Below are 26,340 nucleotides of genomic sequence, written 5' to 3' on the forward strand. Positions count from 1 at the left end.
AGATAAAAGGGTAGAGATGGATGGAAACAGCTAGCCTCTCACTCAATTAGCTCTTACTTATTTAAAAAAAAAATGTGAGCAAAGCACAACTGTGTTTTTACTATTAACTACTACTCACTTTACCTCTGTTTTTGATCCTTATGCTAACTTAGGCTAACATAAAGTAAATAGTGCATTAATGTTTAGTGTAAAGTCATTTCAGTGGTATCAATTTTCTGATCAAACTTCCTACAAGACAGTGAATACACATATTATCCTACATGACTACTAAACACTATACAGCAATACTGTAGGCCGACATGTATCAATATTAGTGACAATGACTACAAGGAAATATCACACACAGATATAAAATGTAGTATAGATCAAACTGAGGTAAAAGTCAAACTTGTATGCAACCAGTCATGATACTGCCTTGTCAACATCTGTTCATTTTCTAAACCTGTTCATAAATAGAACATCAGCAGGACATTATCTCTCTGACATGACATGTCTTAATGTAAACATATTTTTTTTTTTAAAGATCCAATGACTCTGAGCTCCTCCTTCTCTAATTAAAATCAAACCCTTTGTTCAACAAACAAGAGGGGAAGTTGAGACTTTTCCCAAACTGTGATCTCATTCCTGCCACATCCAGGGACACAGGAAGGATTTTACACATCATCGCCTACTTTATTCGTCTTCTTGTCTTGGATATCTTACCTTGTTGTTCCATATTCAGCCCTCTCCCCTAAAAGGAAAAAATAGTAGAAAAAACAGGGTAAATTAGTATACACCAGTTTTACAATGACAGAAGTTTGCTGTACGCTTGAGTGCTGGCTGACTATACGAGGCTGGCAGATGGAGACGGAAAGGGGTGTTATGAGAAAAAAGGGCATCTATTCAGCCCGGCTCAATGGGGTGAGCGCCATGGCTGCATTTGAGTCATGGCCAGGCAGCGGTCATTCAGCGGTCGCCCTAGAAACAGCACAGGAGCCACAGAAGGGGATGGCCTGTCTGCTCGCTGTGCGGAGGGAAAGTGTATCCAGGGGCAACAAGAGCATGAGGTTGTGGGAGCTGATTTGGGAGTGATGATTTCGTGATAACAGCACCACAAATGCACACACACATGCATCCCACTGTACAGCAAACAAACGAAGGCTTCACTTTGATCAGTCAATCAGAAACATTTGTTCAAGGGTCACTTCATGTGTAAAGCAGCTTCCAGCACAATCCTGCTTTATGTCGGACACACATCATTTCAACCCTGCAAGGCCCTCGAATGAGTCTGAATTTGGAAAAACAGTGTGCTATATACTTCAAGCACAGAACTTTTATCTTTTTTATTTCAGAAATAGTCACCCTGTTAAATGAGTGTCCATTTTAGGATAAGTCAATTACGTGTTATATTTCCATTAGTAAAGATGAAGCTCTAAACCAATTTAGATTCATGATGTGGTTTCAATCTTCTGTGAACTCTGTTATTTGCAGCTCGAGCTGAAAAAAGCTCAAATGCGTCTTTTTTTAGAATTGTTTTATCTTCTTTTTCTTAAAGCAAAGCTCACCATTGGCTGTATTTGCTATACTTGTATATCCACATGAGATTTTGAAAAATGATGTAACCCTTGGACAAGTGACTTAATAATATACACCCTTATCGTCACTGTAAGTATATATGTGTATGTAAGAAAGAAAACATGACCATATTTCGGTTTCAATCAATGACAAGAGGTTGAGTAAGAGAATGTGAAAGATAGACCAACTATTGGCAGCAATATTCATCTCACAGGTCTTACCTTCTCCTAGTGTCTGCTTCAGAAGGTCATGCTTGGCCTGCAGTTTGACAATGAGGTTGCTGCCATTTAAGTACTCCTTGTATTTCTGAGGAGGGAACAGTTAAGCAGACAAAAGTGAACAGGATTAATTTGATAAGAGTGATGGTAGAGTATGACACAGTGATACCCTCCATGCACCAGTGCCTTAACGAATCATTGTCTGACAACTCACAGTGAAGTAGAAGCCCTCGGTCTCATGCTGATTGGATCGTCTCTTACTGATGTTGGCCTTGCTCATGTAGGAGTCAGAGGAGGCTGATTTGACCGACTCTGTGGATTGGCTGTGCTGGAAAGCCTCTGACACATCAAAGTCTTCCACTGTGAGCATGTCCTGAAGGGTCTGCATGGTAGCATCAAGAGTCTTCCTCACCTGACACAGACAATACATGAACACAATTTAAACATCCTATCTTGATCATCACAATCCTGTTTAGCATTTTGTAAATAAAGTGTCATTGAATCTGTAATAATTAGATAAGATGCTCTCATAAATGCAACTTATTATGCTGTCTTTATACCCGGTGTGCATCTTTACAGTGTCACAAACAAGCTGTATGGTGTAAACAAACCAGCACAGTCTATGATGAAACCTCTGCAGGCCATTTTCACAGCACTTTGACTGACACACTGTAAACAGCAGAGTAATTAACTTGCTAGCATGAAGCATCGTGACATGAAAGATTAACTATGTTCCTTGCATGTGAGGTAGAAAAGGAGGCGGTGTGCAGATCCATATTCATGACAGATAGGCACTGGCACACACGCACGCACACCCTGGTGACCTTTAAATAGGTCTCTATGAGTCTCAGTGGCCTTCGTGACTCTGCATGCAGTGACGGCCCCCAGTGGAGGCAGTAGACTGGATGAGAGTCAACCCTACAGGTCAGCGTCAGATAGGAGAGGAGTATAAATGCAAGGTGACAGTTCTTAGGCTGGCTGTTCTGCATTAGAGTGACAGAAGTCATAGCTGGTTGCAAATCCCAGTTTAAAATGTAACAAACGTGCCTTTAGTTTAATGATTGTTAAACTGAAGGATTAATAATCTTAACAATGATGGAACACATCTGCCAGTTACAGGGATGCCTCTCTCTGAGTTAACTGTCTTTGAGTCTCATATTTCTTAAAGGAAGAGTTTGACACTTTTGTAAGAATATTCTTTTTTATCTTTCAGTAAAAATCACTACTCAGACATGTTTAAATCTTGTTGGTCTCAATTAATTAATCCATCCATACAAGGTCAGGTTTTGTTAAAGCTTCTGTGAGGAACTTTTAGTTCCTGTAGAAAAAGTGGTACCTTCATACTTATTTCTTCAACAATCAAAGGTTGCACCTATTGATAATATTTGTTGCTGTTAAGCACATTACACCGAGTCCGAGGCATAAATCTAACAATATAGAAACAATCAATCTTGTCGCAGATGATCCTCTTTGCTCTAGGAGGTCATATAGAGACATGAGTATTAATTTCTGTCTCATAACCAGTAAATAAATGACAAGTCTTACAGGCAGTTATGGGGAATCATTTGTGCATTAATGTGTTTAAAGGTTGATGGAAGGTGGTGTCCGTCTGCTGTTTCTAGTATTTATGTATCTCTAAACTTAAAGACTTAAAGCTTCATGTTTACTACACAGACATGAGAGTTTTATTAAAGCACAAAACTTCTATAACAGAGGAGGTTTTTTTGGTCATAAAAGATCAAACGTGCAAAACATTTTAAAAGACCTCAGTGGAAATAAACTTTATTGAGACAAGAAATTGTGCAGTTTTAAGACACTTTCTTGTTCTTGTAAATTGGTCACATTTGATCGATAGATTGAATTAAAGACAATCATTCCCTGCCTCAGCTTTTTGTAATGAACACAGCATTTTCATGATTTACAGGCACATCATGCAACTCAGAAAGAAACAAGGATTGTGTTTTCACCAGCATTTTCAACTAACAATACCCAAGATGATATAATGACCCAGTAGCTATACCTAATGAGTATTGTATCTCAATCAGAGTGTATGTAGCCATATGTCCTTTTCTGACTCAGCAGAACAGAAATGTACATAGCACACTTGGCGAGAGTTAGAGATGCAGCACTGACACTGGCTACCTTCACCCCTCTGAGACATATGTGCACTCTCACCTCTTCATTCTCTATCTTCAGCGTGGCCAGGCGAGACTGCAGCTGATGATGGCGCATTAAGAGCTCTGTCTGGACAGGCTGCTGTGCACTCACCTGACACACCTGGGATTAAGAAACAAAGGACCGGAGGATGTATCATTCACAGAAAACATGACTGTTTACAGAACAAACATTATTAAAAAATGACTCTTAGCTCTTCTCTCTAGAGACTCACCTCATCCCCCATGTGTTGCTGATAGTCAAAGCGAGCTGGAGGACAGAAGATCTGGCAGTGCATGTCCATAAACTTCAGCTTGTCTCCTCTGATGTCCATGGCATCTACTGCTCCCTCCAGCAAGTCCAAGCCCTCGTGGCGAGAAGTCTCCAGACTGTACTCTGCAGACAGGTAGGTTCTCAAGGTGCGAGCCATGCTTGCATGAAAACCTAAGTCACAACACTGGGTAGAAAAATTACAACAATAATATTAAAGTTAAGCAAAGGCAAATAGCTATCAAAAAAAGCCTTGAGACTAGATAGTAGTTGGCTTTGACAGTAACAACTTACATCTATCATGTCTGAGACATCGTGGATGTAGTATTTGGCCACCAGGGCGTTGGTGGCTGCCAGATTGAGAAGATAGTCGTTGCGGGCTTTAGTGCATTTCAGCTTGTTTTCAGAGTACTTGGCTTGTCTCTAGGGAGAAAGAGGAAGAGAGAGAGCCATCACACAGGATGTCAAATGGATTCTTAAAGTACTCAAAGATTGCATTATTACATCTATTTGATTTATATCTGATAGGATATGTCAGTATACGTTGTACTCAGTACCATATGTATTTCCTGTGTCATTTGAGGAAGTGGCAAGTGGTGAAATCCAAGAACACCACAACAGATGCATTTTCAGATCATTTGAAGAGTGTAGACACAAAAATATACAGCACTCATGTTTAAAACCAGTCCACCCAAACAGACCTTCTCCTTCATTTTCTCCATCTTCTTGACGGAGCTCCGTCGCTGTGGACGTTCATCCAGACCGTACCGCAGAAGGCTCGAGCTGATGTCATTGGCTTTTCCGATGTGCTTCTCTTCCTGTTTCTCTGCCTCCTTCAGCTTGCTCTCGGCACTCAGACTCTCAGTGTGGTACATGTGGTAAGTCTTCATCACCTGTAACAACACACACCCCATGTCAAACAACTGATTCACTCACAAACAGGAGCATGGTCAAACTAGACTTTCTTTGATCATCTTAATTGAGCAAAAGGGAATTTACAAACCAAGATGAAGTAAATGGGCACAGAAATATAGAAATAGAATGCAACGAGCAATTTCCTGTACTGAGTTCTTAAATGTGAGAACATTATGAACAGCAACAGGTTGACAAGGAAGTAGCACAAAAGAGGAATGTGAGAAAGGTTAAAAAAGCATGAAATAGGATATAGATTTAAAAAATATTTTAATGAATTTCTTTCCAAAATGAGTCAGTCAAGGGACACTCTAAACATCTGACACACACAACTGTAAAATCACTTAAAGGAAGGGTTGGTAATTTATCTAAAACTAGCATGATTTTGAAAGTAGCATTCCCTTAGTGCTCCGTCTGCACCCATCCCCTCCCCTCTGTGCTCCCTCAAAAGCCACGCCCCTCACTCACATGCACAAGCGCCATTGGTCCAGAAGCGGCGCTCAGCTCACGTTTTGAGTGTGGGCTCGAGCATGCATTGGGTGGAGTTTTTGACTACTGCTACAGATGACAGATTTTCTTTGTTCCTTTTTCAGAGCACATGAGTTATTCATTTCTGTCAGGACCTACATACAATTTCAACCAATGACCAACCCTTCCTCTAAGTACTATGGCCAACAAAACTCATTCACATGCATCAAAGAACCAGAAAATACAGAAAATGATCATGTCATTATTTAAAGTCGACATCAAATGATTCAGCGCTTAGTAGAAGAGGAGAATCCGGGAAAACTGTGTCTGACACCAAGATGGAACATCATAAAATAGCTTTACGTTGACATAGAGTACATTTTGAGGATGAGGATTGGTTTGGTATTGAGATGTGTAGTGGATCTGTGATGGTGTTTTACGAATACTCTTGGTTGAGGCTGAGGTTAAAAAGCATCTGTATAAGAGCACTAATAGTCAAGAGGTTAGTGCATGTGGCCCATGTACGGAGGCTACAGTCCTCCAAGCAGACAGCCAGGGTTCGACTCTGACCTGTGGCCCCATTCCAGCATGTCATTCCCTACTCTCTCTCTCTTCAATTTGTGACTCTATCCACTGTCCTATCCCTAAGATAAAGGCATAGAAGACCCAGAAATAAACCTTTGAGTATTTTTGAGTGACAAGTAAGAAGCAGAAAATCTATAAAAAAGGTAAAGTACGTAAGATGTATAAAACCTAGCCAGTGTTCTCCTATCTTTAAAAACAAGTCATGATGCTTATTTATAAGGCTAGAAATGTCCCACAGCCCCAAGTATATAACTCATATAAACTTATGTAATCCGAGACTATATTTATTTTCATTACACTCCCAAGCATTAGGGAGTGTAGCTTACTCATCGTGCTCATAGGAGTGTCACACAGCGTTTCCTAACAGAGCTGGAGGTGCGTCTGTCTGATGTGTCTGTTTGTTTGCCTTTACCAAAGAGCTGTTAGTGGGTTACAAAATAACCTGGAAATAAAAGGCATGCAGGCATTTGTTATTATTAGCAGGGTTTGTATTGCACTACATACAGTCTACACTCCCAGCTTTAAAGGATTTTTGAAACAGTTAATGTTTCCCGTTGTCAAAGAGATCACATGAGAATGTTTAACTAGTAACTGCATCAGCAGAGCGTTTAAACAACATCTGCTCCTCCATCTCTCACTCTCAAGTTCTGGTTTCCAAGCAACCCAGACTGAAGCAGACGTGCAGAGGGCATTGGGATCGATCAGCAAGGGAGGATGGAGGCTACAATGTGACAGACTGCAACCTCCCCTACAACCCGCAGTAGCTACTTGATATCCTCAAAAAGACAGCCGGTGATCAATGGTTGATGAATCCAAGCTTAATTTTACATTTAACATATAACTGATAATACAAACAAACTTATTTCAGGTTCATTTAAGATGTAAACCTTTTGCTAGGAATTTGCAGCGTGGGAGCTTCAGACAGACATTTAATAATGCATAAAGAAGAGAGGGAGAAAAATCAATATCCACAAAGTGCTGTATTATGTTTCATGTGAGAAAATTTCTCATGTGGTTTCTAGCATGTGACTTGTGCTGCATCAGATCTTTTGTGTTTCTCTGCACGTTTATTCATCCTGAAAATCCTTTAAGTATGTGAGTAGTTGTTAAGAATCATTGAAATTACAAGGCAATTAACAATTATGTGTTTCTTATTAGCGCATCTCTTTTATAAGCTCTTCATGTTTACAGTCAGTTACCAAAATCCCTGATGAAGTCATTTGCTACGTTCTGTAAAAGATCACTGAGCACTGAGCATTGTTTTGTTTTATACTCCATGTTCCTTAAAGGCTATGGAATAGGAGCGTCTCATATTTCACAATCCATTTTGTTCAGTCAAATGATAAATGTGTTATAGGTATACATGGCCTAACCCTGTTTGAATTTCCCAATTTTCTTTGATTTATCACTTGCACTATCAACTCGATAACATTACGGATTAAATGCAGATGATTAATAGTGCAGCAAAATGTGAAATATCACTTATCAGTAAAAAGTTAATTAAAATATTGTATAAAGCAGACAAGGGGTGAACACTCAGTACCTTCTTCTAATGTGTTTTAGACACTTATGGAACATTTATCTTGCAGGAAATAATATACAATGGAGGCCCAATATAGTAACAAAAATAACAGTATGATCAACATAAATAATAAAATCAAACCTTCTGCAAAAACTATTTGAGTGGTGGTTGTGAAAGGATTTTTGAGCTCTGACAAACTACAGAAAAAAAGCCATTTACAACTACAGTGTCTCTCTCTGCTCTTATATTCTCATTTTTAGTCTGCTCAATATATACCCAATTTTAAAAACAACTATAACTCAGCAATAAGACTCAGAAGCAAACAGTGTGGTGTCTGTTGCACTGTGTCCCACATACAGCAGATGATAACTCTGCACAAGTTCATTTTCATCGACTAAACCGCGAGTCATCAGCTGTTTCATACCTTCACCAGCACACACACACATCATTCATGTGTGTTTAATGTCATGGCTGCACACATGTTTACCCATTCGTGTGTACAGTATGACATATGACAATAGAAAGAGTGAAAAGTGAAACCAACACACTGACAGATGTGTGTGATTAGATGTTACATTAGCTGCGAATACTCCAGCAGCTCGTGTTTGCTGTGAGCACAGAGAACCACTGCAGCACAGACTGCAGAGCCTGCTTGAAGCACAGCCAGGGGCAAGAACGCTCTCTCCTTCAACGGATTCACACAGGGAGGAGGAATGCTAATTTTCCTCCTCTCACAACCTCAGGAGAAGGAGGAAATGACCTGTTAGAGGGGGAGCTGCTGATAAGGCATATCTGCTGTGTGCAGTGTCGGGCCAGCTGCTTCACAGGTTACAGGTTTAGGGAGGAAAAGGTGGGGAAAGGATTGACGAGCAACAGGCAGCTAACATAAGAGAGAGGTAATAAAAGGCAGGCTGGTATAGACAAAAAGGAGAATGATCCTATTTTGGTTTACTTACAGTGTAGAGCTCATTTGTGACTTTCACTAACTCTTCATGCATCTGCACTCCGATGTCTTTGCTCTGAAAGAGAGAAAATGAGAGCTGTTTTAATGGACAGCAATTATTGTACATTAAAAAAACAATTGAATTCAAGTATTTAAACATCTACAGTAAGACTAATAGCTGGGTTATTTCAGAGAAATTCCTCACCACACATGCCAAACTTAAGGGCTGTTTTCCAGTTATAATTTGAATCTGAGGGATGTGAGCAGACATTGAAATGCTGTCATTTCTCTACAGCAGAAAAGATCTAACACAATGCCCAGAGTGCATGTGCAGACAAAAATAGAACAGCGGAGAAACTGCAGAACATTTCCCAAGGAGTTGTGTCACCATTTCAGCTCAGTTACAAGAGCTAAGAGTCTATGATGAATTGGACATGTCCCATGACAGGGGGCTTACAGCCCGAGAGGAGGAATGGGGCCAGTGGAGAGTGACTCGGGAAATCCTGTTGAGGGCATATGGAGCGACATTGAGCTCCACCAATCCTGGTTTTCTGCCACCTCTCAGGGCCCACTTGTCGAAACAGCAACCTTGCGTTTCACATGTGACAGGAATTAAACTTCAGCCCATTCAGTGCATTTAAACTTTGACTTAACAAATGCCAGAGTTGACTCATTTGCAGCCTCCACATATGTAATTCATTAGCAGAGAGAGAGAGAGAGAACTGCAGCTGAACCAGGATACAGCATAACAGGATTATTGTTTTGCCGAACTTCTGTCGCCAAATTCTTGCAGAGGGAGACAGTTTCTCTGCAGGCAGTTATTAGTTACCGTGTTTGTGCTGGCTGAAAGCCACCTTATTCTCATCACTGCTCCCATAGTGACAGTGCAGAGCCCTCTAGAGGGCACACATTACCTCATATTCCTGCTGATGTCAAACTATACTCATATAGGAAACCCGACAGATTTTTCAACACAGGTCCTAAACCTCAGGTACTCTGTTACCCTTCCACATACTGTACCTTACGTTTAGCATACACCCTTTGAGATGTGAGAGAATAACCAAGAAAAAACAGGGTCACACAGAAGTACTCTAAGATATCGACAAATTAAAAAAGGAGTTATTTCTAATTTCACTCTGCGGGTTACTAAATGACTCCCTGTTAATGTGAATTCAGTGTGAAATGATGTGAATGATGTTGTGTAAAGAGCATCAGAAGAAGGTTAGTGATCTGAATATGGGAAGGAAAGCTGAGCACTGTGTTGAGAGAGCAAATACACGTGCTGAATGAGCTAGGTTAAAAATAGAAACAAAACTCTCCCTCAAACAATGTTGAGCTTTATTTAAGACACTTGGCACTCTAATAATAACCAGTCTACTGCGATGTGTCTAAATTGGTCAGAAATGTTGGCCATATTTCGTTTTTAAAGCCTCAGTGATGGGTAGGAATAATCTGCTTTGCACCATCATACTGTCATTTCTTTAAAGCAGGGGCAAAAAGAAGCAAGTTTAACCTTTGATGCAAACATCTGTGTTGTCATTCAAAATCAAATGCCACCAAAAGAGACAAAGTAATTCTATTCAAAAAATTCCCTGTGTGACCATCAGTATGTCTCGACGCATATGTACATATTTTTACATATTTATGATGGTGGGGCGTCCAGTTCCCAGCATCAGTCATGCAATTTAAGCAAAAACCTTCTGTGACTGTGTGCATTAGTAACATGCCCTCAAACATTTAACTCATATTCTGACCTTTTTGAAAAGTCTGATGACATCCTCGCCCACATGTGCCAGGCGAACAATGACGTTGTTGTTGTAGAGGTCACTCAGAGTGGCGTGGTCTCTGCTCTCCCGCCTGGTCTGGTCCAGGACCAAATACCAGCAGTTCACAGTGGACAGGAGATTCTGGTCCTTTCTGAAACAGCCAAGGAAAGACTTTACAATGCAGGAAAAAAATAACTTTTTAATTTTCCAATAAATAAAAAGCTGCCTACGTACATTAGAACAAGCATTGGCGTAATAGTGCGGGAAAAAGTCAGACTGGCTACCCAGTGCCCCAATAGAGGAAGTGTTCCTTAGTATTGATGCAATGGACATTAGCAACGGTGAGAATTATGCGTCGGACACTGGACATTTTCGGATTCGTGTGTTGGACATTGGAAACGTTGGGATATAGGTGTTGGACGTTAGCAATCTTTGGATTTGTACGTTGGAGATTAGCAATGTTGGGATTTAAGTGTTGGACTACACAAATGCTGGTCCAGTGCATAAATAAATCCCAACTCTGCCAATGTTTGTGTGCAATTTAGACAGTATGAAGAAGTTGGCCTGCAATTTTTGATGAATTCAATCTTCACTTAGGGTGCAGTCTAAACACCTGTCTTGTGAAATAGACGTAGAACTTTCAATAGTATCAATCATTAAAATAACAATTTCATTTAAAATACAATCTTTAAATGGGTAATTTGTGTAATGGAGTTGTAGTTCTATTAATATGCCAGGGTTTACTGAGTCACTGACGACACAATGTTATATCTTTTCTTGTAGCCCAGAAATCCTGGCGATGCCTCTCAGATCAAGTACAATATCGACACTAAACAGTATATAGCACATTGCGAGAAAAACTGACTTGTGGCTTACTTGTGACATGAAGTAGACAAAGAGGCGTAAGCCCTAAACATACCAATTGTTGCATTATTTGTTTAACTTAGAGTACCCACAACTAAACACAAATAAATTCAAACCTAAAAGAGGGTTAAGAGTGTTTGACGGACTGCAGAGATGTTACATTAAATCCACTGTTTCATGCTCTGGCCTTTAAATATTCGATGTAAAGGGGTCACTTCACATTTATCAAAGAATCAGCAAAAAAAGAAGAAAAGGGGCAGCTGCAACACACACATACAAACAAACACACGGCATGCTAACGACACTTTCTTCCTTGCTCAAGGGAGCATGTGAGTTTAATTATCTTTACACCGCAGAGTTTGTCTTCATCTTTTGTCTTCAGAGAGCATTTTACTGTTTCTAAACCTCCATCCACTGTGAGGTCTATTCTTTTACAAAGCCTGTGTGTAAAATTACCTGCTGGTGGATGAAAGCTGACCTACGCTGGGATCCAGTCCAACTTCAACTTTATTTCACCAGTATTGACTGGTCATAGGAGATGAGGGAAATTAAGATGAAAGATTTATCACTTTTAAGATCTTTGTTGATAAGGAAGAGGAAAATCAAATGTAAGTTTAAAACCTGATAGCTCTCGCTGCCAATTTCCAACCACAGAAGTGTTTTATCATATCACAACAGAAGACAGCAGCTATAGTAATACAGAGCACCAAGCTTTACCAGCATCAATTTTCAACCATCCAAAACCTCAAGCAGCAAACTCTAGGAGTGTGTACTTGAGAGGAGATAAGTGATAATGTGAGGCAATGATTAAAGTGACATTGATTTGTATGGATGGATAGTGAATGAATGGTGAGCTAGCTATAACGTACACTAACATGTCATTGACTATAGCAATCACATGGATTTTTTAAAACCCAGTGTTTCCCCTAGGTTTACAGCGTGGGGAGGGTGGGGACAAGCCGACATGCCGACACGGCGATACAACGACACAAACACTTGAAGGAATCTTGGTGTTCATGTGTTATTTTTAATGGCAGCTGTCCTTTTCTATTGGAAAGGTATCCTTAAATGACTTCTTTCCCTGATTTCCGACTCTATCCACTATCGTATCCCTACAATAAAGGCCCAAAAAGCCCAAAACAAATCTTAAAAAAAAAAAAAAAATCATCTTTGTAACTTAGTAGAAAAAAGTAGAAAATGACATTTACAACTGTTTTGACAAACTCATCCATGTCTCATCACAGTCCTATAAAGAAACCTTCTATCCCTGTCACTAAAAGATAAGGATATTGTTTTTTTGCACTTTTTTAACCAAAAATCAGTCATTATTATTTTTATGCCTATGGGCTTTGCTCTGCTTTGTTTAATAACCAGACAACTCCTCACAGTTTGGGGAACCTCAAGGTTATATTCTGGGTCCTCAATTATTCTGTATTTAAATATGTTAACGAATAACACATTTTTATTTTACTCATGGATCCAGCAAAAACATATACAACTGACAATATGACTCCTCCCCAAAAAATAAATTCTACTGTATCAAATGTTGTCTGTAACACAGTTTCTAAAGAGGATAAGTTAAGATAATATAGATCAGGGGATCTCACAAGAGAATTAACTGAAATAATTAATTAGTACAAATTGTTTTCTTTGGGACATTTCTGAAAAATAATCTGATGGAAAGTTGATCCACAGTAGAATCTTACTCTGCAGTTGAGTCAGAAAAGTAAGCAGTTATTTTTGACTCGCGTCGCAGTTTTTAAAATCATATTGAAAGAGTAGTCCTGACTTGTTTTCCTTCAACTGGTTTAAGACTCTGATCATTTCATTCCTTGGAGAGATTTGTTCATTCTTTAATGTTTATTATGACTGTGTCCTTATAAAGCTTGTTGTTTAGTCTTCAGCTAATGCAAGCTTCTGCACTACAACAAAGCCATCATATGGGCTTTATTCTAGCTCCCATCAAGCATCTTAAAATATTTTGGAGTCATGGACATTTATTCAAAAACTGGCCTTAATACCAAAATCTGATGAGTCAAATTAATTCAAACATGTGTACATTGAAAAATAAAGTAAGAATTGCTTTCAGTGAGTCTACATATGATCTGGATTGGCCAAATTACCTTTGTTCTCATGCCAAATGTTGACTCTATAGCAAGTGTATGACTCTGTCCTCCTGTCTGGATGACTTGTGTTTAAATAGTAGCAGACACTAAGTACAAATAAGAATCAATATGAAAAGTTATGTTTCAACACTGAGTTAAAAGAGTTGCACCCTGATGCTAAAGCTAATCCAGAGTACCGGGCATCAGCAACTTTCTGCCTCCTCCTTTCATCCTTGAACACTTTGATAAAAAACATGAACAAGCTCTCCCTACAGGCCCTCCTTTCAAGCAGAGCAGGTGTTTGATCCTTTACATGATGCCAGGAACCTGAGTGTAAATCTTTGGCTGTCGGCTGCTCCTGAATACGGATGAGACTGAAGTGTTCAGGACACAGAGGAGTTGATGCAGAACGGTTCATGTCCTGATGACAGAAGAAGGTTTTCTACATGACAGGCTACAAAAAGTGCCACAATTCCTGTTTCAAGGCTAGGGCTGCCACAGCCAACTGAACTCCACTGAACTAGAAACACAAACACATACTAGATTTTTTAACTATTCTGAATCATTTTGAATATAAATAGTCTTTTCTTAAAAGGTAGACTGAGTCATCAGCTCTTTTAATGACATCTTTGCCGCTGCCACACTATTACAGAAGGTCCTTTAAATGTTCCTCGATATTCTCCTGCCAGACTACTAGATCTTACACAAGAAATGAAAATCTGAAAGGATCACAGATGAGAAAAGAAGGGCACTGCTCGCTGGTTTAAAAAGAACAATGTAACTAGAGAGAGTATGGTGCACTCTCTTAAACTCCAGAAGAGAAGACAGCGTGGGATTATTAATGATAGAGACTTAGTCGGTTCATTTTGGTCTATTAGTATGAATCTAGCCGTTGACAGAGAGACACAATGATGACCATTAAATGTGACGTTGAGAGGGGGGGGGGGGAATCTGGGACAGCAGGGTGTAAGGGGAAGTCATGCAAGGTGCTACTCTTTCAGGGGTCTCCCTTCAAGGGAGCGCTCCATTTAAAAATGTCCCAGTGACGGGAGCTCTCCGCCGTGATCACGTTTTAGGTCCAATCGGCCGGAGAGACTGAAAAGAGAGACTGTAAGAGCTTCTGAATAAACCAGCACGTTTGTTACGCATGACTGACACACCCAGGTCACATGAAAGGGTGTGCTGCTGCCTACGAATCAATTACACTGTACTCTAGTACTTTAAAAGGTGAGTTTGATTTCCTGCAATGTGGACTCAATACAACAATATTGAGAATTGCAAAACACTCCTCAATTAGATCTTAACGTGACACCCACTTGCCAGCTTTTTAGGAGCTTTAATGAATTGGTCCATTTCCAAGATGAGGAGCAAACTTTTACCAAACATATTGTAACTGAAACTAATCTATCCTTTGTTTTCTGATAATTCATTGTACTCTTTTTTTCTGGCAACTGCATTTATTACAGTTAAATAATTCTCTTAAAGTCACAGAGAGCTGCAGGCTGATCTGAACTAAGCTAAGCAGCAATTCCTGAACATGCTGCAGGGGGTTTGTTTCATGACCTCAGATCTCCCTGAGATCTGATTTTACAAACAATAAAAAAAGAGGATCACACAGGAAAGAGGAAAAATAGCTCAAACTGCTTCTTTTTTGAGACTCCTAAATGAGGCTTTGATTTATCATTCTTTTCTGTGCCCATTGAGAAATGTTTGTTTTTTGGCAAGCAGCGTGAAGTTGAATGGAAATGAAATGACAGTCACGTACACTGAAGGGGGGTTGTCTGACCTAGTTGGGTGAAACACAGCAGCCTGAGGCCACAAGCTTCCTTGGCCCTGGCTTCATTTCAGGTCAATTCTTCTGCATTTATCCCTACTCTCCTTTTTGTAGCTTATCCCTCCTCCGTCTTCCCGTCTCTGTTTTTCCCCTCTCTTTCTCTTTCTGCCAATGTCAGCATGAAATATGTAGCAGTTATTTATCAGGCAAGCACAGTTGATACAGACGTTCCAGTGCTCGGGGAAACTCACTTGAAGTGCTGGTGCTCTCTGGAGGTGCGGATCTTGGCGGAGTAGCGCTCAGCCAGCTTGTCCAGGCCTCTCGAGTACTCAAGCTGGAGCTCGGCCTTTCTGCGGAAGAACTCCTGAAGGTCCTGCAGCAGCTGCAGCCGGGACTCTGACTGTTGCTCCAAACATCTGAACTGCTCCACCAGCTGGTTACGGATCTCTGCGTATCAAAAAGAAAAGACCACCTTCAGAACAAATTGAACCTCTCAAGAGAAGCTGGCTTACATGCTGGGCCTCACTTATGTCTGCCAGACAGTGCTGCAGGTCAACATTTTACCCAAAGTAGTCACATGATGTAGTTAACAGAAACATGTGAGGATGCAGCGAAGAACAACAACTAATATAATAACTAAGTCATCATAATTGGATAAAACCGGATGTCAAAGTCGATTTGTCTGCCGTCTGTGAATGTGCGCCTACTGTGTGTGTAGTAGGGGGGAGGGAGTGTGGGGGTGTCTAAATGCTGGGGTTGCACACGTGCATATGAGATGCATGTCTGATGATTGCAGCAGACAGCACGGAAAATATAAAATAGGTCAGCTTCTAAAAAGCATTGTGCTGAGCGAGCCTTCAGAGAAGTTTGTTGTGAAAAAAATTTGCAGGCAATTTTTTCATTGCAAGATCACTGTGGTTTTCTGCTTGGAAATCTTTGCTCTTATTTCTAGTCTGAGAATGAGGAAACAAATTCTGTTTCAGTAATACATTTGAAAAATGTGATAATTTACAGTTAAGTTTAGATTTTACAATTAAAAGTTTTTCATTAAAATTATTAAAATATTATAATTCAAGTGAACAATTTAATTTTGTTAAAATACATTTTTGTAAGCTGTTTGTCAACAGACATGGTTTCCTTGTGTTAAAGTTAAGCAAAACTAAAATGATTTAACGTTTATCCCATGTTGTGAAATCATTTAGATTAAAGTTAGTCAATCACAGTTTTCAAAATCACCAGGTATAAATATCCAGACTACCAGCCGGAGAGCTTGTATTGACAGATAAAGGGCTAAAAAAAAACTCCACTGAAGTATGGGCCTTGGACCCATTGTATAAAATCCCATCAAATACCCTTTGTTTCTAATCCAACCCACTTTTTAAGTCGTTCATCTGACCCCTTCACTTTGGCCATGTCACAAACTCAGCACATCTCTCTCATGCAGCCTGTGTTATTTTCAGTCGGAGAGCAGTAACATACAGAGAACCGAGCAGGTCAGTGGGTCACATAGTGTCAACACAAGTTCAGCAATTATCTAAATGTTGGTCATTGGTTCACCTGCTGCTTTTCACCATGCATTGTTCACGAACAAAATCTCTGACTGACAGCAGAATCACTTTTTGATTAGCAAAGCATAGCTAACATACGCAGCATAGTAGTGAGATGAGGAGGGAGGCTGTACGACTTACATTGGTATTACAGGTACTGCTTTTTATGTTGGCTTATAATCTCTTGGTTTGATTTCTTTTGCTGAAAGTCAAAAACAAGCATGCTGATAAGCCAAATTAAAACCCTGTCAACTTAGATCTCAGAGAAAGCAGCAAAAGGTGCCAATGACATGAGACCACATCTTAAACCCACACACATTCACTAACAGGGTCTTTAAACCAAGCATCTCCTGCTGTGAGACAATATTAGGCATTTGAGTAACAATGAGAAGGCTGAAGATTCCATTATGACAGACTGTTTAAACCATGCATAGGATTTCTGTGCACTGAACAGAAACTCTGTAGAAATGTATCAACAGAAAAGATGTCCCAGTAGAAGAAAAGCCCCTTTGTTTACTTCTAAATGCTGTTTCTGTATCGAGAATAAAGGATTTCAAAAATGCCTCCCCAATCGACTGTGAGTGAAAATGTGAATGAAACAGCACGAACGAGAGGGGCAGAGTAAATATGGAGTCCCTTGCTGTTCGGAAAAGTACCCCTCCTGGTCCCCATAGTTGCCCAGTTGCCTGGTTACATGCCTCTGGAGGCATTTGAAAGAGAGCAAGCCAGTTCCCTGTTCTGACAGTCACAGCAGTCAGTCAGTTTAGCATAATGGCCGAGGACAAGGACAACTTTCTGTGCTTTGAAATACTCAATAAACAGTCCGTGCTGATAAACAACACAGCAATCAGGTTCAAAAATAGAATGAATTATGACTGTGATAGACTCCTGTGCTTACATACCACTGGACATCAGCATTTGTTGACATTAAGCCTTTGTAATCACACAGTGACAATGCAAAAGAACAGATAGACAAAGTGAGAAGCAAATCTAAATTGATTTAAATGAATTATTTTATCAGTGCAACATCAAATAGACTCTTGATATTTGCATCTGCTCTCCTGTGAGCAGGTTATTTTTAGAATTTAAACTGTTACTAGGGACTGTGCAGTACTGCACTACATTCGATGAATGATTCAGGCCTTTGCAGAGTGATGCATAATTATGAGGAAGCAGGCAAGGAGTTCAAGTGAATAATATAGGGAGAAATAACCCTCAAAAGCTGACGGGGGTTTCTTTTAATCTTTTTAAAATGATCATAAAAGAGTTGAATGTCTGAACATAAAAAACAGTCATATGCTGAAACTGGTTTTCTTCCTGGTAACAGTGATTAGCCAATGAGGATAAAATGTTCCACATGCAGAGGCTTTTAGACATTTTTACCCATCTTTAATAATGTTCATTTTACCCTTTACTCTATATGGTTAACATGTGGACTTTAAGAAGCATAAATATTTTTTTTAAAGAGACTGAAAGACAATTTTGACTGCGTGAATGGTAAAAAAAAGAAATTCTCTATCTGTTACCCCCTACATCTGTTTGGAAATCAGCCATACAGACCAAAACTGTTCTGTTCCAGGCTGTAAACACATCCAATTCTGTTGTTAAGCTTGTCATTTTCATAAGGAACCTAATAGAGATCAACCAAAGACTGTAAATATTAATGGATGAAGCCTGAGTGATGTCACCCATCTGTTACGACAAGGGGCTCCGGAGGCTCATCGGCAGCCGCCGCCATGATGGAAATCCTGCCTAACTTTCAGTCAACCTAACGCCAGGCTTAGAGCCGAAGCTGAGGCGGGTTTTAAGCCTCTTGATGAACTGTTACATCGCGCCCAACTGTCATCAGGTCAGCTACGCGCCTAACTATGGATAAAACGTATATTTTTCCAAATGAAAACAGAGCTGATTAATCAAACCTGTATCGTTTTTTTGTCCCGGGCTTTAAATATGTTTATTTATGCTGTAAAAACAGCTTTTTTACCAATCATGTGTACATCACTTCTGGTGTTCCTGGAGCCAGCCTCAAAGAATTTGCACTTCCGCGTTGGCTTCATTTTTCAAGACCGGAGGTTGCCGCTTGAGATTAACCCACTTTTAGATTGAACCTCAAGTGGCCATTCGAAGAACTGCATCTTTGCATTTGCACATTGGCTTCAGTTTCATCTAAATTTGAGATATTTATGCAAAAAAAAAAGATTAATACTGATTTCGTCAATAACAGTAACACTAAAACGTTTTAAATACATCAATATAAATTCAAGCCACTAAAGTACAGAATGTTCCTCAAATGGATCAGCCACATTGTGGCGTGTGAAAACAGTGTGAAGGTTTATGGCGTAGAAAAGGAAAGTATAGCACCCTCAGCTGTTATAAAGCCATGACCTCCTCTTTTACCCTGCAGATTCAAAACAACAACCCGTGTCCACCCACCAAGTTCAACACAGCATGCATGTCTGTGGTGGCTGCCTGGATCCTTGACAGATAATACAACAAAAAAGGGGGAAACTATCAGCCACTTTTGCCTTGCAGGGTTTCCTGTTAGGCTCCTGTGCTGCTGTAGAGGACAGAGCACCCAACATCATGTAGAGAGGATCCCACTGTCACTGCTGTAGCATGCTCAGATTAGCATGGCACGGCTCTTTTCAGTGGCCAGCAGCAGTCTCTGGGGCTGTGTCTGCAGTTAGCCATGCGTAGCTAGTCACATGTCACCTAACTCAGACTGACACGTTGACATAATTTGGTACAAATCAACGCTGTGTTCTGTGAACGCTTGTCTTCTGAATGCAGTAATGGCTATAGTATGCCTTTAAAGTCTATTTGCTTGAGTTCACATTTCTTCCTCCGCACAAATATCTCTGACAAGGAAAGGCATCACGGTTTGTGCAGCCACAGGACAAGAAAATCCAGTGTGTGGTGTGCAGAATTCCAAGCATTATTCTATTTAAATCTTAGTAAACCCTGGGCATGTTATACCTGTCAACACAACATGAGAGATGTTACCAAGACAATGAAAAAACAATACTAGTTCATTGTAGTAACGCAACTTTGACATTCAAGACAGTATCAGTCTGAACATTCTTTCTTTATGATGAATCAACACAGAGGGTTAGTCTAGTCATTGAGGATTGTGTTTCTGCAGTGAATATGGTGGTTATACAAACAGAGAGATGCTAATTTGTTACAACGGGATCACCATCATGAGTTAAGGGAAATTACATCTCTGAAACAGAGTCATTAAAAATGTTACAAATGTTCGAATTCTTTTTATTGCAATTCAGATCAGACACCATTATCTGTTATCCAATATCTGGTAGCCATTTATGGTTTCGTTCCACATGGCTATACGTTTCCTTATCAGAAACACAAATCTTATGAATAACTATCTACAGCATACTCTATTACAGCAATTTGTGCACATGACTAAAACAGCTGGACTTCAAACAGACCACTTGGCATTAGAGATAATGTTGCCTCCAGCTACGAGCACAATATAATGCATCATGAAGGGTATCCCCTCATTTCCTCATGTTTTGGTTTAGGGATCAGTAAGTGTAGAGATACTTCATACTTGTTTTCTACACTCACTCGAATTACATTTTTCCACTGAAATAAAGAAAACAGCATGAGGTGCTACTGAGGAGGGCAAATGGTGTTTTAGTTTCAAACAATACAAGTATTTCATCTAATGATAATGACTCCGTGATGACTGTTGAAACACAAAGCAGTATCTCCTGCTGCTTGTGATTGATTCTTTAGTCATCAATGAATCAGGAAAGCCATGTGACAATTATTGCAAATACAGGCCCCAACATGTAAAGCTTTAAGATCAAAATACATAACAAGCATTGCTTAAACGTGACTGAGACCCGGCTGTTTGCTAAAATATGTCTTGTTGAAATATAACACACAGTGTATTAAGTCCATGCCTGACTGAACTGCTGTACAGTCAGCATTCAGCTTTATTGGTGGCCAGTGTCAGTGTCAGAGTAAAGCGCCCACAACTTCGAACTGATCTAAGCCCAGTTTGCAAATGAGCTTTAGATGTCAGCTTAAAAGCTTTTCCTGAAACTGAGACGAGAGACCGAGCTCTGATGGCTCTCTACCAGCCACAAAGTCAGTGTAGACAGCGAGAGAGAGAGAGAGAGAGAGAGAGAGAGAGAGAGAGAGAGAGAGAGAGAGAGAGAAGGAGTCAAACAAATAAATAGACAGACAATCAGAGAGACAAGGAGAAAGTAAATCACACCTCAGTCGGTTAAATGCTAATCATACCATTCATACCACAGACATGCTCACAAGCTTTGGTAATTTCCTCTTTATACATGTACATAAGCAGTAATGTCTCTATTAAGTAGCTAAAAGGGACATTATTGATAAAATGTTTGAATATTTACTTAAATGCATGGATGAGCATGGCGGCGTCAACACTAATATTGCTCCTATGCACCTCTCATTGATTTGGCATACATTCAAACATTCTGTACAGGGCGGGGACAATAATGTCATTTAAAATTAACAACATAGCATATTTCAATGCAGGGGGCTCCCCTATGCACGTAACAGCATAAGTGCACACACATTTTAAATGTGGACAAGGACAAGGAGCTTTGGAGAGTAAGAGTAAGCTAGATTTCGAAAAAATTTGATACAAAAACTTGTTAAAGCCACTCCCATGAATGTGCACTTCCTGACCATACTGTAGGACAAGTAAACAAAAGACAATTGGAGAGAAGAACAGGTTCAGATCACCTACCTTACCAAACTACCTTTCCCCGCCATTACTGGACTACTTGCTTACTAGCTTTAGATTGTGGACGACTATGCATACAGGAAGGCAGGTGGATATAGACAGACAGTTTAACTTGTCTTTTTTTTTCTGGGCCTTGGATTTCATGATTGCTGTAGACATGAAAATAGAATTTAACCATTACAAGAGAATACTAAAAAAAAGTATTATCCAGTTTAAATGTTGAGAAAACAAGATTTACTTTATAGAGTTATATCTAAAACTACCATGGAAATAATACACAGGATAAGCAATACCAAGTTAGATATGTAAGCCTGCATGAAACACAACTGCTTTAAAATCTCAATGAGTCGGGGTAAATGAAAGAGTGAAACAAGTTTTTAAATAATTCAAGAGGGGACTTATAGTACTCTCATATCTGTATAGCCTACTCAATGTGAGGCTATAACCATAAACCACTTAGCTTAGCGTAAAGATTGGGAAAGGTGGGGAAGCAGCTAGCAAGCGTTTTTCAAAATGTAAGCTAGCTAGTAAGCTTCCCAGTAGTGCTACAATATCTCCAATTCACTTAGCAGACACTTTTATCCAAAGCGATGTACATCAGCGAGTAAGTAAGTATCTAGAAAAGAGGAAACAATGTCAGTAAGTGCAAGCGATCAGCTTTAAGTCTGTTTGTTTAGTCTGCAAAAAAATGGTAGAGACAAAAATTGTTCAGACAACTTTTACTTCTGGTCAGCTTCTTTTCAACAAAATGAAATTCTTGTACTTGGCAAAGTGCTAGCTTACTGTATGTTACTCCTGTTTATATGTTTTTCTTAGCTAAGCTAACTGTCAGGTTAATGTATCTTCATATGAGTCAATAGATATGAGAATGAAGATGGCCTCATGTTTTTATCAGACATAAATTGTTGATATTGATCAAATAATCTAAATTATGTGAATGGCCGAAAAATGTCACTGTAGGCTGTAGGACTAGCCTACATCAAATTAGCTTTTTAGGCCTAGTGAAGCATTTAATATGTACTTAATCCCTTTAATCCCTTAAATCATGTGTTACAATTACCACATGCTACATGGCATCCATTTAATAAAACCTAGCCTACACTTACTAAAGTGTAGAAACTGCAGCTAGAGGACCACACAGACAACTTGAGATTGATCCATCATCATCATCCATGTTTGAATTATTAGCTGCAACCCAACACACACCCTAAATTCAGTTTGATGTTTTCTTTTCCATGGTCCACTTGATTTATCTGGGTGTTCATACTCTATAGTCATATTAGTTGATTTGAAACAAAGTGAGCTCAAAGCAGGAGCTGGTTTTACACCCTCACTATAATCTGAGTTATACTTTACTTTAAATACTCGTGTGACTTCTGCATTTATCCTGGTCTAAAATGGTAACATATTCAAGAGGAAAGCAAGTACGCTGTTGCTGTCTCTGTGACTAAAAACTGACACATGAGCAAAACCACAACCGTGAGAAGGTGATGCATAACGTGTTAGAGATGACACTGCTGGAAGTCATAAAAGCTGAGAAGACAACCCACCTATATACATCCTGCAATGTCTGTTCCAATCTGTTGTCAGTGTTTCTCACTCGCTTCTCTCTCTGGGTGGTTTACCCAGTCACATATTTAGCGGTAGACAGTAAAATCCTTTCATGCTTCATAATTCATACAGACAGCATACATTATGTATGGACTTTATGAACTGTATGCTGTGTGATCTTCTCGAGCATTTCCTCTCCCCCCTTGATACTACACTTTGTCCTGGAGTCTCATATACGTTCTCTTCCAATAGTGTCCTGTAAAATGGTGTTGATCCACACAATACAAATGTAAATTTTGACCTGTCATTTAGGAAGATGTTCTGCAGTGTACCCAGATGTCTCCAAATCTTCCGCATGAGTACTTGAGGTGCATGACCTCAAGTCTATTAGAAAGCTTATCCAAGGTGAACTGGTGCATTCCCTTGTAGGGTGTGCAGCATGAAACAATCTGACAGGAACACCAGATGCACTTTGAAACTAATGATCAAGCACCACTGGCTTACATGGCCACACATGAAGGGCTAGGCATGTTGTGGATCTCACAGTCATCTTGTGCAAAACAGGTTCAACCAAGTTGTGTCTTCATTGTTGTATGGCAGAATTCAAGAAATAGACGCATGAAATAGACGCATCCCTGTTAAAATTAGATTCATTTTTGTTGACATCCCCCAGTAGATATGCTGGGGGAAAAAAATAAACGACTGACATCTATAACTGTACAAATCTGTCCCACCCTACAGCTACAGCACTGCACACTTGAAAGCCATACGAAGCTTGAAGTTACGCAATAGTGCCTTCACACACACACACAGAATAACAATACGATCAGGCCTGCACGTTACCAACCTTTCACTTGGGTCTCATATTCGGCAATAATCTCTTTGTCCTTCTTGACTTTCGCCTGAGATGACATGTTGAGGAGAATGGGATTGTGCAATCCTCGGGCAGCAATCAGCGTCTCCGTTGCCACAATGCAGCGATTTGCCCGTCTGCAGTCCTCTCCGGAGTAGTTGAGCAACAATCAGATGCGAATCATTGCCCGCCTGACTCAACTTCTTCTTCTTCGCGGATTAAACGCACTTGAGGCTCTGCGAGGTTGCCTTGCTGCGTTGGAGGCGACGTTGATCTAAAAGTGCATAATGATAATCTTCCTTCCTGACCACTCCTCTTCAGCAGCGCTCTTCAGTGGATCGGAAAACAATTCACGTTTGATGTTCATTTCATGGCAGCCTCATAACATAGAGTCCCTTCTGCACAATACTGTCCAGTCTGCCTTTTTTACTCTCTCTCTCTCTTTCTCTCTCTCTCTCTCTCTCTCTCTCTCTCTCTCTCTCTCTCTCTCCCTCCCTCCCTCTCTGCAAGTTCAATGCTGCTGCAGAAAAGGCTGAATGGACGTGAAAGTCAATGTGAGACTCCTCCCCCAACCCCCTCCCTCCTTTATTTCTTCACCAGTTTTATCCTCATGGATGATTTCAGGTTTGTCTCAGTGAACTGATGTGCAGACCTGTGCCAGTAAAAGCGGTTAAAGTACAGTCCAACCCTGAAAGGATGCATGAACAGTTTAGTGATGAAGATTTGATTGTTTCCAGGACAACAAGATTAACATGTTTCCTGCACACACACAGAGTGGGTAACTTGACAGAATTTTTTTATTTTTTTTTCAAAGTAAAGCGTTGAGCTTGTTTTTGTACACTGATAACATAGGCTACACCCAGCCATCACAGTTTTTGAGAAACAACAGTGAAAAGTGGTGAAATACTGTCATCTTCATGCTGTAAGGAATAAACGATTTTGGGAGAAATCCAATGCTGGAACATTTGTCATTAAGAGTCTCTATGTGGCACATCTAAAAAACAAATCATATAAACATAAAAATAAAAAAAAGGATGATGTAGGCCTATAAGTATTAAAATATCATCTTATTTGGAGTAAAAAGATGAAAGAATCCAGCTGACACATAGCTGAAAGATGTTAGCCATTTACATGAAAAAGAAAAGATTAAATATGAATCGTTGATCAAAAGACTATCAGGTTATTCACATTGGACTTATAGACTTAAAGCTTCAACTTTCAGGATAAAAATTCGAAAAATTATACACAAAAACAACAATTTTCCCCTTAAAATAACTTGATTGTTACTTGATTATTCTCAGGTGTGGATGTGACCACTGGCTGACATTATAGACACTTGTTTCTGAGTTGAACAGAGAGAGGTGTTACAGATGACATGTGTTACCACTTCAGCACTCCCCCTTTAGAAAAAGAGGAAGGAGCTTCTTCCCAGAGAAAATCGGAGTTGACTGCATGTCAAAGATCTGCTCTTTCCCTCTCGTTGCTGTTCATCTCAGCAGAGTTTTCTGACAAAAAAGATAAAATAAATCTTCCTGTGAATTCACAGTGAAACTGTGCGCTACACTTTGATCCTTCGACTGCCTCAAAAAAAAGTAAACTGGTGTATAGGACAGGGATAGTTGAGCCTGCCTGAGAGAAGATTGCATTTTGAACAGTGTCGAGAGATCCTAGTCCGCCTTTGCACCCAATTTTCAGGAAATCTGTGGGCTACTGTCAGCCTGTGGGAACTGTCAGAGCTGGGAGAGAGCCCAGGAGAAATCTGCAGGAGAACTATTCACTTCTCACCACCACGCAATCTCCACTTCAAACTCTAATTTCCTCAGCAAATGTTACTCACCAAATCTTGGCTGCACTGAGCCTGATAAAAATTGGGGTGGGCTTGAAAATAATTTGAAAAAGCTGTGTCTAACCAGGCAATGGAAAGTTTAACACCATCCACTTATGTGCCTTAACGAGAGGAATGATTATCACAGGGTCCACCTAGAAAAGATTAGGTTTCCTACAGGAGGCAGAACGATACTTTTCCGTGTAAATGTTCAAATTACAGCAGCCTGTATGCTGGAGTTATTCTGGTTTATGCCTGATGTTCACGATGCCATTTTAAAATGCAAGCAAAGACGAATCTTGTCAGAGTTATAGTGGTTATGTTTTATCTAACCTCATTTACTTTACGGGGATGTTTCCGTTTGGTTAACATCTGATTTTTGCCAGATAAACTGTTTTCAGTTCCTGATAAAATGCTGTGAGAAAGCGATTTGATTGTATCTCTCCATAAAACCTAAAAACACTTGCTGCTTTCCTTCCTCTTTGTTGAAATTCAGAGCAACTAATCTAACACACGGTATGTTTAGATGACTGATAAAATGATCAGTTTAATAGTGGTCGTTGTATCAAAATCATTAACATTATAAAATCTGTAAACTGTAGTTTTAAAAGTCTGATCAAGTGGCAAGAACAATATTTCTAAGTCATGGTAATTGTATAATATTTGCTCTTATAGGTTA

The 26,340-nt window shown here is 39.8% G+C and overlaps 1 protein-coding gene across 2 annotated transcripts in view; it reads right to left on the reverse strand.

The window, feature by feature from the left end:
- LOC109980568 (SLIT-ROBO Rho GTPase-activating protein 3) overlaps positions 1–24,312 on the reverse strand; it is a 33,379-nt gene extending 9,067 nt beyond the window's left edge. The window contains exons 1-11 of one of the 2 annotated variants that reach the window (XM_020628959.3): positions 23,831–24,312; positions 15,387–15,582; positions 10,381–10,543; positions 8,640–8,702; positions 4,898–5,089; positions 4,491–4,619; positions 4,162–4,383; positions 3,948–4,049; positions 1,987–2,184; positions 1,776–1,860; positions 703–730 (exon numbers count right to left, since the gene is read on the reverse strand). In XM_020628959.3, the coding sequence (XP_020484615.1) occupies positions 703–730; positions 1,776–1,860; positions 1,987–2,184; positions 3,948–4,049; positions 4,162–4,383; positions 4,491–4,619; positions 4,898–5,089; positions 8,640–8,702; positions 10,381–10,543; positions 15,387–15,582; positions 23,831–23,897 (1,445 nt within the window). In that variant the 5' untranslated portion in view covers positions 23,898–24,312. The remainder of the gene's footprint in view (positions 1–702; positions 731–1,775; positions 1,861–1,986; positions 2,185–3,947; positions 4,050–4,161; positions 4,384–4,490; positions 4,620–4,897; positions 5,090–8,639; positions 8,703–10,380; positions 10,544–15,386; positions 15,583–23,830) is intronic. The other variant, XM_020628960.3, reaches the window with a different exon arrangement.
- Positions 24,313–26,340: the final 2,028 nt, after the last annotated feature.

The sequence above is a fragment of the Labrus bergylta genome, chromosome 5, assembly GCF_963930695.1.
Source record: "Labrus bergylta chromosome 5, fLabBer1.1, whole genome shotgun sequence".
NCBI lineage: Eukaryota > Metazoa > Chordata > Actinopteri > Labriformes > Labridae > Labrus > Labrus bergylta.